This window comes from Diadema setosum, chromosome 2 (assembly GCF_964275005.1).
Source record: "Diadema setosum chromosome 2, eeDiaSeto1, whole genome shotgun sequence".
Lineage (NCBI taxonomy): Eukaryota > Metazoa > Echinodermata > Echinoidea > Diadematoida > Diadematidae > Diadema > Diadema setosum.
In genome coordinates this window covers 5,061,836-5,076,211 of record NC_092686.1, presented here as the reverse complement: position 1 = coordinate 5,076,211, position 14,376 = coordinate 5,061,836, and the positions used below count along the sequence as shown (strand labels likewise).

The window sequence follows — 14,376 nt, the reverse complement described above, 5'->3', positions numbered from 1 at the left end:
AGTGATTGTGTTATTCTAATCAAGTTAATTGTTGTAAATAGTGTGATTCTGTATAATTTTTTTCAATAAAACATAAATAAAAAAAAAATGTGAGGAGGGTGTCTGCTTTGCAGGAAATGTGTGATTGTATTGAGAACCAATCCTACCTGAAGAAGCATGGATGGGACTATTGATACTGCACTCTTTTTTTTTTTTTTTCTTGCAGTGGTAGAGAATAAATCTGGCGAGCTCATTTTTCAAGCTGCTAGCTTCACGATGTAGAGAAAAGTACAAGAGAACTTAAAAATATATATATATATTTATATGTAATTATATATATATATATATATATATGCATTTAAAAAAAAGATATATATATATATTACATATATAAATATATATAATATATTTATACCCCTCTCTTTCTGTATGATTTGGTCTGCCTGTAACTGTATACTCTTGATTTGACACCACCTTATTGCTGATGTTTTCAAGGTGGTTACTGAAGGCCATGTAAATAGGATACAACATCTTTTTATGGAAGATTCAAATGATGTCTTTTTAAATGTGTATCAAAAACAATTTATATTGATTAATATTGTGATCGTTGTGTGACCCTAGTGGCTTCAATAACTGCAATATCTTTTGTTTGGAATGGACATGATATTGCTTATTCATATGGCAACAACTGTGAGTGTGGTATGTAGGTGAAAGGGCAAGCTAGACGGAAATTTCACCGCAGAAATATGCTGGTAGGGCAGGCAAAACCAGTAGGATATAGACAGCCATTGATATTATAAAATTGTAATGCGTGAGAAGTTGCTAAAATTGTTTTTCCTTGAATATCAGTCCATGAGTGGTAGGGTCTCTTTGAGTCGTTACTGTGTTTAAACAGCTACAAGTAGTTTAATGGCACAGTGTAGGGAAAAAACAATTGCGGTAAAAGCTATTACCTGGTATCGAAATGCATTATGAATAACAATGAGCATTACCAGCAAAAATCAATGCTGGTGTTTGCTAAAAGTGATTTATACATCTGTATGTACTTCTTCATAATGAAATCATTTTGAGTGGTAACCTCAATATATTGCGATTATGTCCAGTGTTTGTCAGCAAAGTCTGTATTCATCAGTCTGGGGGAGATGGTTGTCGCCAATATAGGAATTTAATTTATTGTGGTCATTCAAAGCCATGCTGTTAAATTGGCAACTTTCAATTTGGTATCTCCATTGCATCCTCTGCCCATGGCCTTGGCCTAGTTCTGAGTGTGTGCTGTTGTGGGCTTCTGTTCCAAGGAGCTGTGTGTGTGTGTGTGTGTGTGTATGCGGTTGATGAGTCAAAAGTTAATTGACGCTGCGCGGCCCAAGGCACCAAACTGCCAAGTGTTATGCTCCATAATCACTGTTGAATCATTCTAGCTTGTCTTGAGCAATTTGGATGTGGGTTTGTGTGTTTTTGTGTGCGTTTGTCTTTGGCAAATTGCACTGACAGTTTTGACCTGTATCTTTAAACCTATACTCTAGATTCTCCTGTCTTTGCTGCTCAGCTATTACTGAGTAATACTATTGCAGATATATTGCTGTATACCATGTTTATGGTACTTTGCAGTGGCGGATCCAGAGGAGGGCGCACCAGGTGCGCACCCCCTCTTATTTTTTTGCTAAAACGAAATGCACCCCCTCTTAATTTTTTTGTTAAAACAAAAGAAATAAAAAGAAATAAAATGGGGGCGTTCCCCCCTTCTAATTTTGTAAAGGCACCTCCCCATTCACGGAATTCCTAGATCCACCCTTGCTTTAAAATTTGTGAGGTTGTGGTGATGAAAGGGTTTATCAGAAGGATGAGACATAGTGCAGTACTTTGCATTATCATCAGGAGGTACCAAGTGTTTTGCCTTGGTGATGCATTTCATATTGTGAATTGGTCATTAGAAGAAATTCATTTTATTTCCAACTCCCTTTTAAAACTTCTAGGATATATACGCGTGTATACATTATTTATACCCATTTCGATGCTGAAAATGAAACTATGAATTTCCTGCAGGAATGCCATCAATGTTAGCATTGTGATAGATCATTCCTTGCTATAAAAAAAAAAAAAAAAAAAAGAAAGACTACAAAAATTTGTCTACAACATTCACGGCTCCCAAGAAGAGCATTCATGGAATTTCTCTGTGTTGAGAGGATTATCCTATCATACTTTAGACATTTTTAGAATGAAGATCGATGATTGCATTCCACACTTTGTGTCTATGAAATTTAATCTTCCATTTACCAGTAAGATCTTGTACTTTGTGTCTGTACGACAATATTTACCTTTTAGATTTCCCTCAAGAAATCTCTTGGTAAATGCTTTGAGAGAGGAGATATCTGCTCACAAAGACAATGCCAATCTCTAGCCACTGATTATTGCAAGGTGTATGAGAACCCTAGAAGCTTTTAATGTCTAAGACCGCACTACCCAGTATTTCATTTTCTACCGTATCTTATTCCCCCGGCAATGTCTGCATACATCAAATACCTGGTTGAAACTCGATTGATTCCTCAAGGACATGTTGCTAATCACCTGCCCTAGGGTGAAAAAAAAAGAAGAAGAAGAAAACCTACGAAAAAATTCCCAAACTATAAACATGATAGAGAGAATACCGCCGTCTTCTTTTGATGACCCGTAGCTTGGAGCATTGTGATAAGCATCTTTATTAATAGCATCAATATCTCCTTAGAACTTCATTATACCCTCACTCAGAGAGTATCATCTGCACAGACCTCAAAACCACGGTCTTATCAAATCAATGTCTTCTTTGCATACCGGCGGTATATCATATTCCATGTGAAATGAAGCTATTGATTTTCTCAGTTGTTGTTTGATGCCAGAGTAGTTCTGTATATTCATATTTAGGCCAGTGGAGTAGAGAATATGGCTTCTAGGAAGAATCCCACTCTAGGGCATAAATAAGTTTCATTTTAAACATCATCTTTGTGCCAGACAGCTGACTGTCTGGGAACATGTACATTTTGTAATAGTTATTTTTTGGAAGGCTGTATGTTCTGAGTAAATAATTTGATAAATGAACAAATAAACATGAAATTAATGAGATAATAAATGCAACATACATTTTTGTAGGTTAATAAGTTGATAAGTGATGAATGTAAATGTATGTGAATAAAAGGTACACGTGTATATAGACAAATAAATGAACAAATAGATTAATAATGAAATATTAGTTGCAGAATGCATTGCATATTAGAACAGCATGTGCTGAACTGTAGACGAATTACTGTAAAAGTGGAAATTTTCGCGATGTTGAAATTTTCGCACATTTCGCGCAACCAGAAACTAGCGCGAAAATAAAAACACGTGAATATTTTTGCTTGCCATACGTTCCTGTGCGTGATGTCTTGATTCCGCGGAATTAAAAACACGCGAAACTCTTCTGACCCGGCCTAGCGCGAAAAATTAGTCCCGCGAAAATATCCACTTTTACAGTACCGCTTTCCTTTTTTTGTTTACCTGCAAGAAGTCGAAATATTTCCTTTGCATCTCTTTGTTGTGTGATGTGAATCAGACATTTCTCAATTGTCAGGGGCAGTTGCAGAGTCTTGTGTAAATACACTGTACATACAATGTAATGCATATATTGAAAAAAAGTAATGTCTATAAGGCAAGAAATGATTTTCCTATAAAGATGTTACATCATTGCCATTGTTGTGTGTGTGTGTTTGCCTACATAAGTGGGTTGTCATTGAGTTCATGTTTGGGTGAAATTGTGCGAATGTCTTTGCCTGGATTGTATTTTATCTCTGTACCACCCTCCTCTGCAATCTAATCACAAAATACATGATATATTTGTCTAAATGTATGCTGAATTATGTGAAATTTTCTGCTTTGAGTGAGAGAAAGTTTGATACACCTTAAAATACATAAAAGAAACCCTTTAAGCAATGGAAAGGTTGAAGAGCATAGAAGTGAAAATGATATGAGGTTTCTGTTTGGTGACACAACACTGGATCTCCCTCTGCCCCCAGCTCATGGAAATTATTGGCGAAACATCCTTATTCTCAGGAAAAAATAAGATAGTCACAGATATGAGCTTGGCATTTGGCGTCATTCATTTTGTGGTTGCAGGCACCGGCTTATGAGGTCGGAAGTTGACTCTGATGTTAGACAAGCTAGCGGGAGTGTGTGTCGTTTTGAGGCTTTTGTTTTACACTTGATAATGATATTAATGTAGAATGATGAAGATAACTGTGTGTTGGGGGGGGGGGGAGGGGGGATAGCCCGTCTCACATGATCATTTGAAGCGCTTAAACAAAAATGTGACTCGCAAGCTGAGCATCTTTTACCATTCTGTTGACCAGCAGACAGTGTTGGGAGATAAGACAAACTGTGCAACTTGAGAATCGTGACTGCAAGCATGTGATTAGGACCCATCGCGTTCGAAGAACTCATTAAGATGAAACAAAATAATTGATGAATGACTTGTCAAGGGTACATATATGTGAATGCAATAAAGTATCTGATAACTGCTACTGCAGCACTGATTTTGTGGAATAGGTCACCAGATTATCTTAGAGCTGAGACAGACACTAATCAAGTTGCAAAATCTTTACAAAGTTTTTTTTCTTTAAAGTGCATGGAGAGGCTTTTAGATTTTTATGCACAGTATATGCAAATTATGATGATCATTGTTTTGATAATGTAACCTTAAAAATGAAACACAAAAAAAAAGAAAATGCAGTTATTGATTGTGTGTCCCCATTACATCAAATATGGGTTGTAGAAAATTAAATAAAAAAGAAAAAAAAAGGAAAGATGTACATGTATGAAAGAGGGGGAACTTGAACTTTTCCTCATATCCTGATGTCAATGAAAATTACTGCATGTAAGGTTTGTGATTTGCAACAGTCGTATACATTGCAAATTGTGACTCAGACAGGCCCATGTATAGTGGAATGTGGAACAGGGGAAGTAAATGGAAAAGGCTGTCATGGTGTAAACCATTTTTTCCTTTCATGAACCTCATGGAAAGTTATTCCAGGAAGAAGGCATTTCATCTAATTGGAATGGTTGAGAAAAAAGTCTGAGACAAGTAGCACAGATAGTATGAGACATGTAATCAATCAATCATTGTGATCAATTTGATGTATTGAGCTATTCAATGTAATCTCGTAATATGAGTTCCTGTTTCATTCATCAGAAACATATATGATTAAACATGCCTAGTATATTGGGATGTCATCTTTTTAAAATCTCGTCCTCAAGTACTTTTCAAAGAACTCTCACTATCTGTTTAGTGTGAAGCTTGTGGACAGTTTAATAGGACATTTGCTAGATGATTTATATTTGTTGTGTTGTATTCTTTTTTTTTTAATTTCTTTCCATCTTCCTTTACCAGTTATGAATATGCCTCTTGATCAGTAACCAAGGAAAGCTGAGATGACCAATTACTGTAGCTGGAGCTCACAGTGTAAAAATTACCCAGATGTGTTTATTACAATGTATGTCAGAGAATACTCTGTGTTTATGATTCAATGTAGGAATTCATTACTATTAAGACATATGCATGTATCTGTCACATTAAAAGAATGATAAAGTTTATGTCTCACATACCTATCATTTCAGAGTGGACAAGACAGTTTTCTTTTTCTGTTGATGTACAAGTAGAAGCTTTGTTCTATTTCAAATATTTCTCATCTTTTTGCATACATTGACCTGGCCAGGTTGTGCAACACGATCCCTGCAGGGGTGGAGCCGGTCACTGGAACAGCCTCTTTCGCTTCAAACATCTTGCCACCGGACAGTACCTAGCAGCTGAGGTGAGATTCTGTCTGTGATCCGTACACCCTCCCTCATATTAGTCAGAGCATGGACGTGGTAGGGTCCATGGTCAGAGGAATGTGAACCACCCTCCAAAGCATAGACTACAGGATTTACCATTTTCTGATACACTTTAATAACCTGTAGCACTCCAATATGCATTGTTGCATTTAATGAATGCTCTGTTACTGCAACATGTTATAGTATACAGTCATGTAAAAGCAGATAATTTAAGAGCTTAGATTTTTCAGAGCATAGATTTTTCTGAGCATAGATACTTCAGAGCATAAATATATCAGATAATAGAGTTTTCAACGTATTGATTTTTCAGAGCATAGATACTAGTATTTCAGAGGAAAGCTTTTTTAGAGCATATATTTAAAAAAAGAAAACAGATAGAGAGGATAGATTTTCTAGAGCATAGATGTTTTAGAGCATAGATTTTTCAGAGCATAGATTTTTGAGTGCATAGATTTTTCCGATCATAGATTTTTCTAATCATTGATATTTCTAGCCCATAGATTTTTCAGGGTGTGAATGAGCTTAGTGTGGTGATCTTTTACTGAATGAAGTTCCTGGTTCAGACTATGAGATGGAACAGTTACGTCAGAAATGGACTCCTTTCCAGTAATCATCACATGACATCCATAAATGCAACAAATATTGCAGCTGAAAAATATTCCAGCGACATGACAGCCAATCATCAGTGAGCATTTCAGTTGTTGCCATGGTAAATACAGTTGCTACAGTTTGCAATAACTCACAGCTTGAGCGATGAAGCGTGATCCAGATATGTCATGTGGCCAAACCCTAGGCCCTTAATCCTATAACTTTGCCTTTGTCCGACCCTTCCCAGGCCGACAATGACCCAACCAAAGATCCCACACGTGAGAAGCTGCGGGGCCCGCATGGCGGGACCACTTACCACCTCGTGCCAATGCATCATGGGAATGACATTGCTTCCATCTTCGAGCTGGACCCGACCACGCTCCAACGGGGGGATTCATTGGTTCCACGGTAAGCAAGAAAATATGATGTGATGGTGATGGTTGCAATAACAGTTAGAAGTGGTAGTAGTGGTAGTGGTAATGGTGATGATAGTGGTAGTAGTTTTGGTAGTGGTTGTGGTGGTGGTGGTGGTTGTGGTAGTGGTAGTGGTAGTGATGGTGTTAGTGGTTGTGGTGGTAGTGTTAGTGGTGGTAGTGATGGTGGTAGGGGTAGGTAATGGTAGTGGCGGTAATGGTAGTGGTATTGATGGTGATGGTACAAATTTGTAGTGGTGGTGGTGGTAGTAGAAGTGGTAATAGTAATGATGTTGATGGTGGTGATGGTGATGGTGGTTGTGGTGGTAGTGGTGATGGTGGTGGTGGTGATGGTAGTAGTAATAGCAGTATTAGTGGTGGTAGTGCTAGTGGCAGTACGGGGTAGTAATAATAATCATAATCAGGATAATGGTGATAATGATCGTGATAGTGATTGTGAAAATAGCAACAAATAATAGATAGTAATGCTGCATTTACAAAATTGATTATTGCAATCACACCATAGTGTATTATTATAAACGTACTATCAAAGAAAACAGAGGTATTCAAATCAGGATTGCACACATCACAGAATCTAATAATGAAAACAAAAGTCTGTATAAAGAGGCATTGATTTCAATTCACAAATTAAATTACTGAAAAATTGAGGATTGGGTGAATTCATGCTGACAGAGAAAAGAAGGGGAAATGTGTGCCTTCACTTTGCTGTGAATGATTTACTGAATACTTGCTGTAGACAGGTATTAGGCCCTACCCCTCTCAGTATCGTGATGTTAACATGTGATTGACATCTATCCTATGCGATATTTCTGATGGGCTGAATGAGGAAGAATGGTTTGCAGTAATGCCACTGGACAGGTGAAACTGCAAACCTCTCTGCCTTCATTTGCATCACCATGCAAACCTTCAAAGGGCATGGGGCTGAATGAATTGAAATCAGTTCCTTGCATTTATCACAGCTCATATCATTACAGCTTATCCATGAAAAGTTCACTGGCAGTCATGGCAAGGGAGCTGATAGAATGTTAAATTTCACTTAAAAGAAGTGATTGAAAAAAAGTGTAATGAAGTTCGATACTGAGACAAAAGGTTATCAGAAATGAGTGAGGAGTCTGTTCCAGCGATATCAATTTGCCAACGGGAAAGAGTAGGAGGGAATTTAGGCGCGACATGAATGGAATATTATCGCAAAGAGAAGAAGAAAAAGGAGAAAAAGCAATCTGCATTGACGTCAGCCAGCCATTGTAAAGTAGTAAAAGGCTTTGGTGGAGGCTGAGTGGCTAACAGATGTACCTAGCAGATATAGCCTCAGAAAAAACACACTGTCAATCACAGCGGAGGTAGTCCAAACACAGCGGGCGTAATGACTCTCCATGACCGTAGCTGTAATTTTTAAAGATCTGATGTCCGGTACAACAGTCAGACTTAGATCTGAAGGAGAGCTACTTAAAAACAGGGGAAAAGAAAAGAGTCATTCTATGGTATATTAGATGTTAAAGAAGTTAATTCTTATACAGTGTTCAAGCTGGCTGTGATTAGTAGAGTAAGAATCAATCCAGCCGAGTGGCACAGGTATGTTTCATCATAGTGCTTGATGTAAGTTAAAAATATGGCATAATCTGAAGTTGTCTTATTTTCAAACTGATATCAATAGATGCCATTTATGCAAATTTAATGAAGGGATGGTATCCTGAACTCACAAAGCTCTCAATGACCTCCTCGTAAATCTTCACTAAAGACATTCATTTGTGGACATTTGATTAATTTGTGTGTTTGTGTGTGTGTCTGTGTGTGTGTCTGTGTGTGTGTTCTCTCTCCTTAAATACTCAGTTGTTCAGTCTGACACTCTGATTCTGTTTATCTCTCCCTTTGTACTCTGTATTCCCTTGACAAATGTTCATGAGTCATGTCCATGCATTCATTGGTTACAGGAAATCATTCAATGCGGCAACTGTCTCACCAAGTTCTTTTTTCATCCTAAATTAATCAAAATCTGCCACTGGTAGATCCATTCCTCCGTATGCTTTCACACGAATCCCAGGTGTATACCACAGCGGTTGTTAAAAGGACTCTACAGTACTGGTTGAGGTGGGGATTCATGTTTTGAACATTTCTAAGTGAGACAATGAGAAACCTCTGAAATATGAAAGAGCATGTAATTGTAAGAAGGATTCAATATTTATTTGATGAAAATTAGTTTTCAAATGGCTGAGATATCCAAAAAAGGGATAATAATATAAGGCGACAGGCCACACCTTTTATTAGGATCTCTTTGTTTCACCTTGTATTTGGATATCTCGGCCATTTCAAAACCGATTTTCATCAAATAAACTTTTGATACCCCTTAGAATTGCATGCTCTTTGACATCTCATAGAGTGGTTTCTGAATATCTTGCAAAACGTTAAAAGCTAAATCCTCACCTCGACCAGAACCGTGCACACCCTTTAAATGCAAATCACACAAAACAGGCTTCAGCGTGGCAATCGGCGAACGAGGCAATCCGTCAGAACTGGTCTTGTGATGTTGATCAAGAGATAAAAGCATAACAGAGACGAAGTCAGTTGGAAGCCTCCCCGTTGCTTTCCTTGGTACTGCAAAAGACTTCGCTAACCATCTACATCCTTTTGGCACTACGCATGGCTTTTAAAAGCTCACAAGACACCTTGAATGCTGCTATTGATGGATTCAGCTTTCTGTCGGTGACGCAATGTCACGGCAATCATCGTCTGTGATCGTCACGCATGCTGTCCTGTGACTCCAGTGTGATAGTCACCTTAGCTAGATGTCTTAGTTCCAACTTCCTCAGCTCACGGTGGTTCCAGTCGATATTCTAAGCCACCAGAATGAGAACCCAATAACCGACAAAATGTAGGCTAGGATGTTGTACCGGTATGTTTTGTTTGCAGTACTATGTGGCCAAACAATAACAGAAATGAGATGGCATACAGTATCTACTTAGCTGGCTACATGTTTCTAGCGATCTATCTATCTATCTATCTATCTATCTATCTATCTATCTATCTATCTATCTATCTATTATCTATCAATCAATCAATCAATCAATCAATCAATCAATCAATCAATCAATCTATCTATCTATCTATCTATCTATCTATCTATCTATCTATCTATCTATCTGTCTGTCTGTCTGTCTGTCTGTCTGTCTGTCTGTCTATCTATCTATCTATCTATCTATCTATCTATCTATCTATCTATCTATCTATCATATCTACAGTGTATCTATCAATCTATATCTGTCTGTATTCCTGTGTAGGATTATATCGCTCAGTTGATTTGAGGGTTACTTTCCTTACAGTTCATTCTAAAAATATGTACTCTTTGTCACAAGTAATGATGAATAGGGTGTTTATTATGAGCATCTGACACTAGTAACCTCAAATGAATTAAAACAGTGATGGATTGATACTCTTCCTCTCAAATGTATTGCATGAAAACAAAATACAAGCCAAGTATATCCAATCTCACTTGGTATTTCTTGGGCATTAGGTCACGTTCAAGAAGATGCAAGCTTTCTTTAAGGTGCTACTGAGTTTGCTACAATGTTCCTTTTCATTGAGTGGAGATGAGACACTCATTGGAGTATACTTGTACTTCTACTTTCGATTATGCTTTTAACAGGGAGTGATCGTTGTTGAACCTAATCAGAAGAATGCTTACATGTTCAGAGAAAAGCAGCTAGTAGTAGTTCTGTGTATGATGCAATATACATTGTATGATAGTATGTGATAGAGTTTGATGATTGTGACAGTGAATTACATGGTGGTAAACCCTGACTTCAAACACTGTATCTGCTAGCATGTGTTTAGTTGATAGATTCCCAATAAATTAGTGGTGTTTATTGAAAGACCATTGCAATAGGCCAGTTTGCAAATTTGTAGATATTAATTCCCCTGAGGACTTTTTCCCAAGCCTTTCAATCCACCTGTACATAGTCAATGTACTTTAATACTTGGAGTGCTGTCTTCATACTGTACAGTACGGGTACCGCTTTTCGACACTTTAGCACATTTCCTTGTTTACCATCAATACTGCACCGTTTTACCTCGGAATTTCGATATGAAGTTGAGCTACAAAGGCCAATGATAATTATGCCTTAAACGAATTCCCATTTGAATGCACTCGCTTTCAATTTTTAAGCGATTTCCGTCACGCCGTCGCTGGCATCAGATTTCGACACCCAGCATCATTTTTCGACACAATCACAGCGCGCATCACACAGAAATCACATGGTGCGTACAGTACGCGTACACTGCATTGTGGACGCAAACTAGCAATCATACCGGCGCAAGAACTTGTTGTTTCCTCTATAACGTGTCTTGATATGGGAATGTCGAAATCTGGTGCCACATTCTCAAAGCCAACTCTTTCTACAAGTTTGCTCATTTATCACGAATTCAGCCATGAAATTACGAAAGACGATTATGAAATCAAACATCAAGATTTGGCAAACAAACTGATACTAAAGCAAGATAACCGGCACGGGTGAATTTAATTTTACGGCGATGTATACAAAATGCGTCATATTGTTTTGAACCCCTAAAAATGGCTGACATTAACATTTCTGCTGACACTGTGTTGCTTTTCTCCTAAATATTCTACCGTCGGATTATGATGACAAGTGACAAACGGTGTTTATACAAGACTAGAAATGTGATTTATAACTTGGTTGATTGCTGAAGTCAGACGTTTGTATTGAGTATAAAATTTTATAAGAATTATCTGCTGGGTGTCGAAATCTGGGTCCTGTTGAAAACTGGTGCACTAACGGTAGTTGTTGCTATGTCAGGCAAGTCACAAGAAATCCTTGGCAAGCTTCCTGGTAAACATTAGCCTTTAAACAAGGCGACTCGCTCTGCGTGCCCCCGTGTAGCGCGTTTACCCCACAAACCTGTTGGCCGGCGAGTGGAGCGAGCCGCCTTTAGCCACTCGTTCAGGGATGTGTACTTTTGTCGTTGTTGTTGCTTTATATTCTTTGACAAATTTGCGTACAAATTTGACGCAGAAAATACACACGGCACCAAGGCAAGCCGCGCGCGCTTGCTAACAAATTTGTACGCAAATTTGTCAAAGAATATAAATTTGTTAGCAAGCGCGCGCGGCTTGCCTTGGTGCCGTGTGTATTTTCTGCGTACACATCCCTGAACGAGTGGATAAAGGCGGCTAGCTCGCTCCACTCGCCGGCCAACAGGTTTGTGGGGTAAACGGGGGCACGCAGAGCGAGTCGCCTTGTTTAAAGGCTAGGTAAACATGAGCAGCTGTTATTTTGAAGGTATGCATAAAATTTGAATAATTGAGTAAACAGACCACTGTCAGTTGTGATTAGTTTGAGTTATGCAGTTTGTGTGTACTTTCCATTGTTTTCCACCTGCCAGGAATTCCTATGTGCGCCTGCGCCACCTGTGCACCAACACCTGGGTCCATAGCACGGGGATTCCCCTGGACAAAGGGGAGGAGAAGCCAGTCATGCTGAAGGTATGCACATCATTGATTTCCTGTCCCTCATCACCTGCAGTCGACAGCCCAGATTTTTGTTTTTGTTTTTGTTTCTGTTTTGTTTGTTTGTTTGTTTGTTTTGTTTTTTTTTTTGGGGGGGGGGGAGAGGGAAGGTGGTACCCAATTCAAAAGTGTAATATCTGGTTTTATATAACGCCTGAAGAGGTCCTTCTCATTTGATTGGTTGTTTGACATTGATCATTCTGCCCATTTCACTATGACGTCATCGTCCGTGCAACTGTGGATCCATTTACCGTGCAATTTTGGATCCATACGATTTGCTCCATTGCACGCTCGCTGAGAGCCTGGCACACTGCGCGTGTCAAACGCACTTGCGTTTGCAGTGTGTGTATGCGACACCGCGCTAGCGTAAAGCGCTCAGTGAGCACTTTGCGATCTTAGATTCTCTCTTGTTTCTAAATTAATAAAACATCAAATGACAAGGATCTATATTAGGCATTATATAAAACAAATAATAAATGTTTTTCATTCGTGCAATGGACAGAATATTTCATTCGGTGAAAGATGAAATGTTTGATCCATTCAACTCGGCTGCACCTCGTTGAATGGATCATTTCATCTTTCACCTCATGAAATATTCTGTCCATTGCACTCATAAACATTCATTATTTGTATATTGATACCTGCTGTGGAAATCTTGTCATCACTACTCCATATTTATTCATGCTCTCACCCGCTGCATGCTCTAAGGTTTAGGACCAGCACTGGCTGTTGGGCAAAAGCTCAGTGGTCTACCTAGTGGATAAGATGCTTGTCCGTTGATTAGGAGGTTGTAGGTTCAAATCCTGCCCGAGTATGTATGTCTATGATTTTTTTTTATTCTTTTTTTTTTTTTTTGGCATGGCTACTGCTAAAACATTGATTAATTTGCTGCATGTTTGTGTCCACGTAGGTCAATTTGTCAATCAGTTGCAATAAGAACAACTCAACGCAAGAATTTTGTTAATTTGAATCAGGTCACTTGTCCAGTATAATTGTCCATATGTGCATGGTAATTGGTATTAGTTGTGAAACTTGGGCATTGATTTCGCCGGGTATGACTCATTCCTCCACTGAGATGGTACTGCATGAACAAATCTCTCCTGGTTCAGATTTCGGTAATGTTCTTCTCCGTAAATTTCCGCAGAGTCACCTCTCAACAATTTATAAAAATTGCGAAACACAGCAGCTGGCAACATTACACTCGTGCCTATTTAGGATGACGCATAATTACGCGAAAGGAAATATATATCATATCGCTCTGGAATTCAAGGTATTTTATGTATGTCAGTTTTTAGATATTGTCTTTCAGGAAGTAGGAAGACAGCTGCATGTAATTAAGTGTCATGCTTTTATCGTTTATGCATGAATAGTTGAAACCTTCCGAAGGCAAGTTTCCTGGTTGTCGGGGATAAACTCCATTTGCATTAAATTGAAATATGTCAGTAAACTGGTCTATTGCATGTGTAAATGCTAGCTCGCAGGACGTACTTCACTTCCGCTGTAGGAGGTAAATGTTCATAGTTCCATCACCAAGATGTAAAACAAGCATACAGACCAACTGAAAGCTGAGTTCATTTCCTTTGTGATGTGAGTTGTCATTCACAGCTGTGTGGAGACCAGTTTTCACAGCCCATGCAGCCCCCCACCCCCCACATGATTTGCAAATAAAGGATTGCTACAGTTGTATATTATGCTAATCCTAACATCTATCCATTCAATATTGATGCAACATTGGATGTGCTTGGTGTTGGTGCTTGCCGTATCTCTGCGATCTCGATAATCATTCTGTTTTGATTTGGGAAGCAAAAGTGACCCCCTTTTCGGCAGACCCTTTACAAATGAATCCATCACAAAATTTTAGTAGTCTGACCCCCAGCAATGTGTAGTCTTCAATCTTTTTGTAGTGGTTAGTCTTCAGCATCATGCAAGAATGGCACTAGCGACAAAATCTGAGCCATCTTATCAGCCGGTGGCAGGGCTGATAACTTCATTAAAAGCCAAAGTAATGTATCTCTCCGA

The 14,376-nt window shown here is 38.6% G+C and overlaps 1 protein-coding gene across 1 annotated transcript in view; it reads left to right on the top strand.

Moving 5' to 3' along the window:
• The window catches only part of LOC140237831 (inositol 1,4,5-trisphosphate receptor-like), a 170,799-nt gene that overhangs the window by 78,922 nt on the left and 77,501 nt on the right, over window positions 1-14,376 (top strand). The window contains exons 9-11 of the mRNA XM_072317764.1: window positions 5,700-5,795; window positions 6,653-6,813; window positions 12,234-12,333. Coding sequence (XP_072173865.1) covers window positions 5,700-5,795; window positions 6,653-6,813; window positions 12,234-12,333 — 357 coding nt within the window. The remainder of the gene's footprint in view (window positions 1-5,699; window positions 5,796-6,652; window positions 6,814-12,233; window positions 12,334-14,376) is intronic.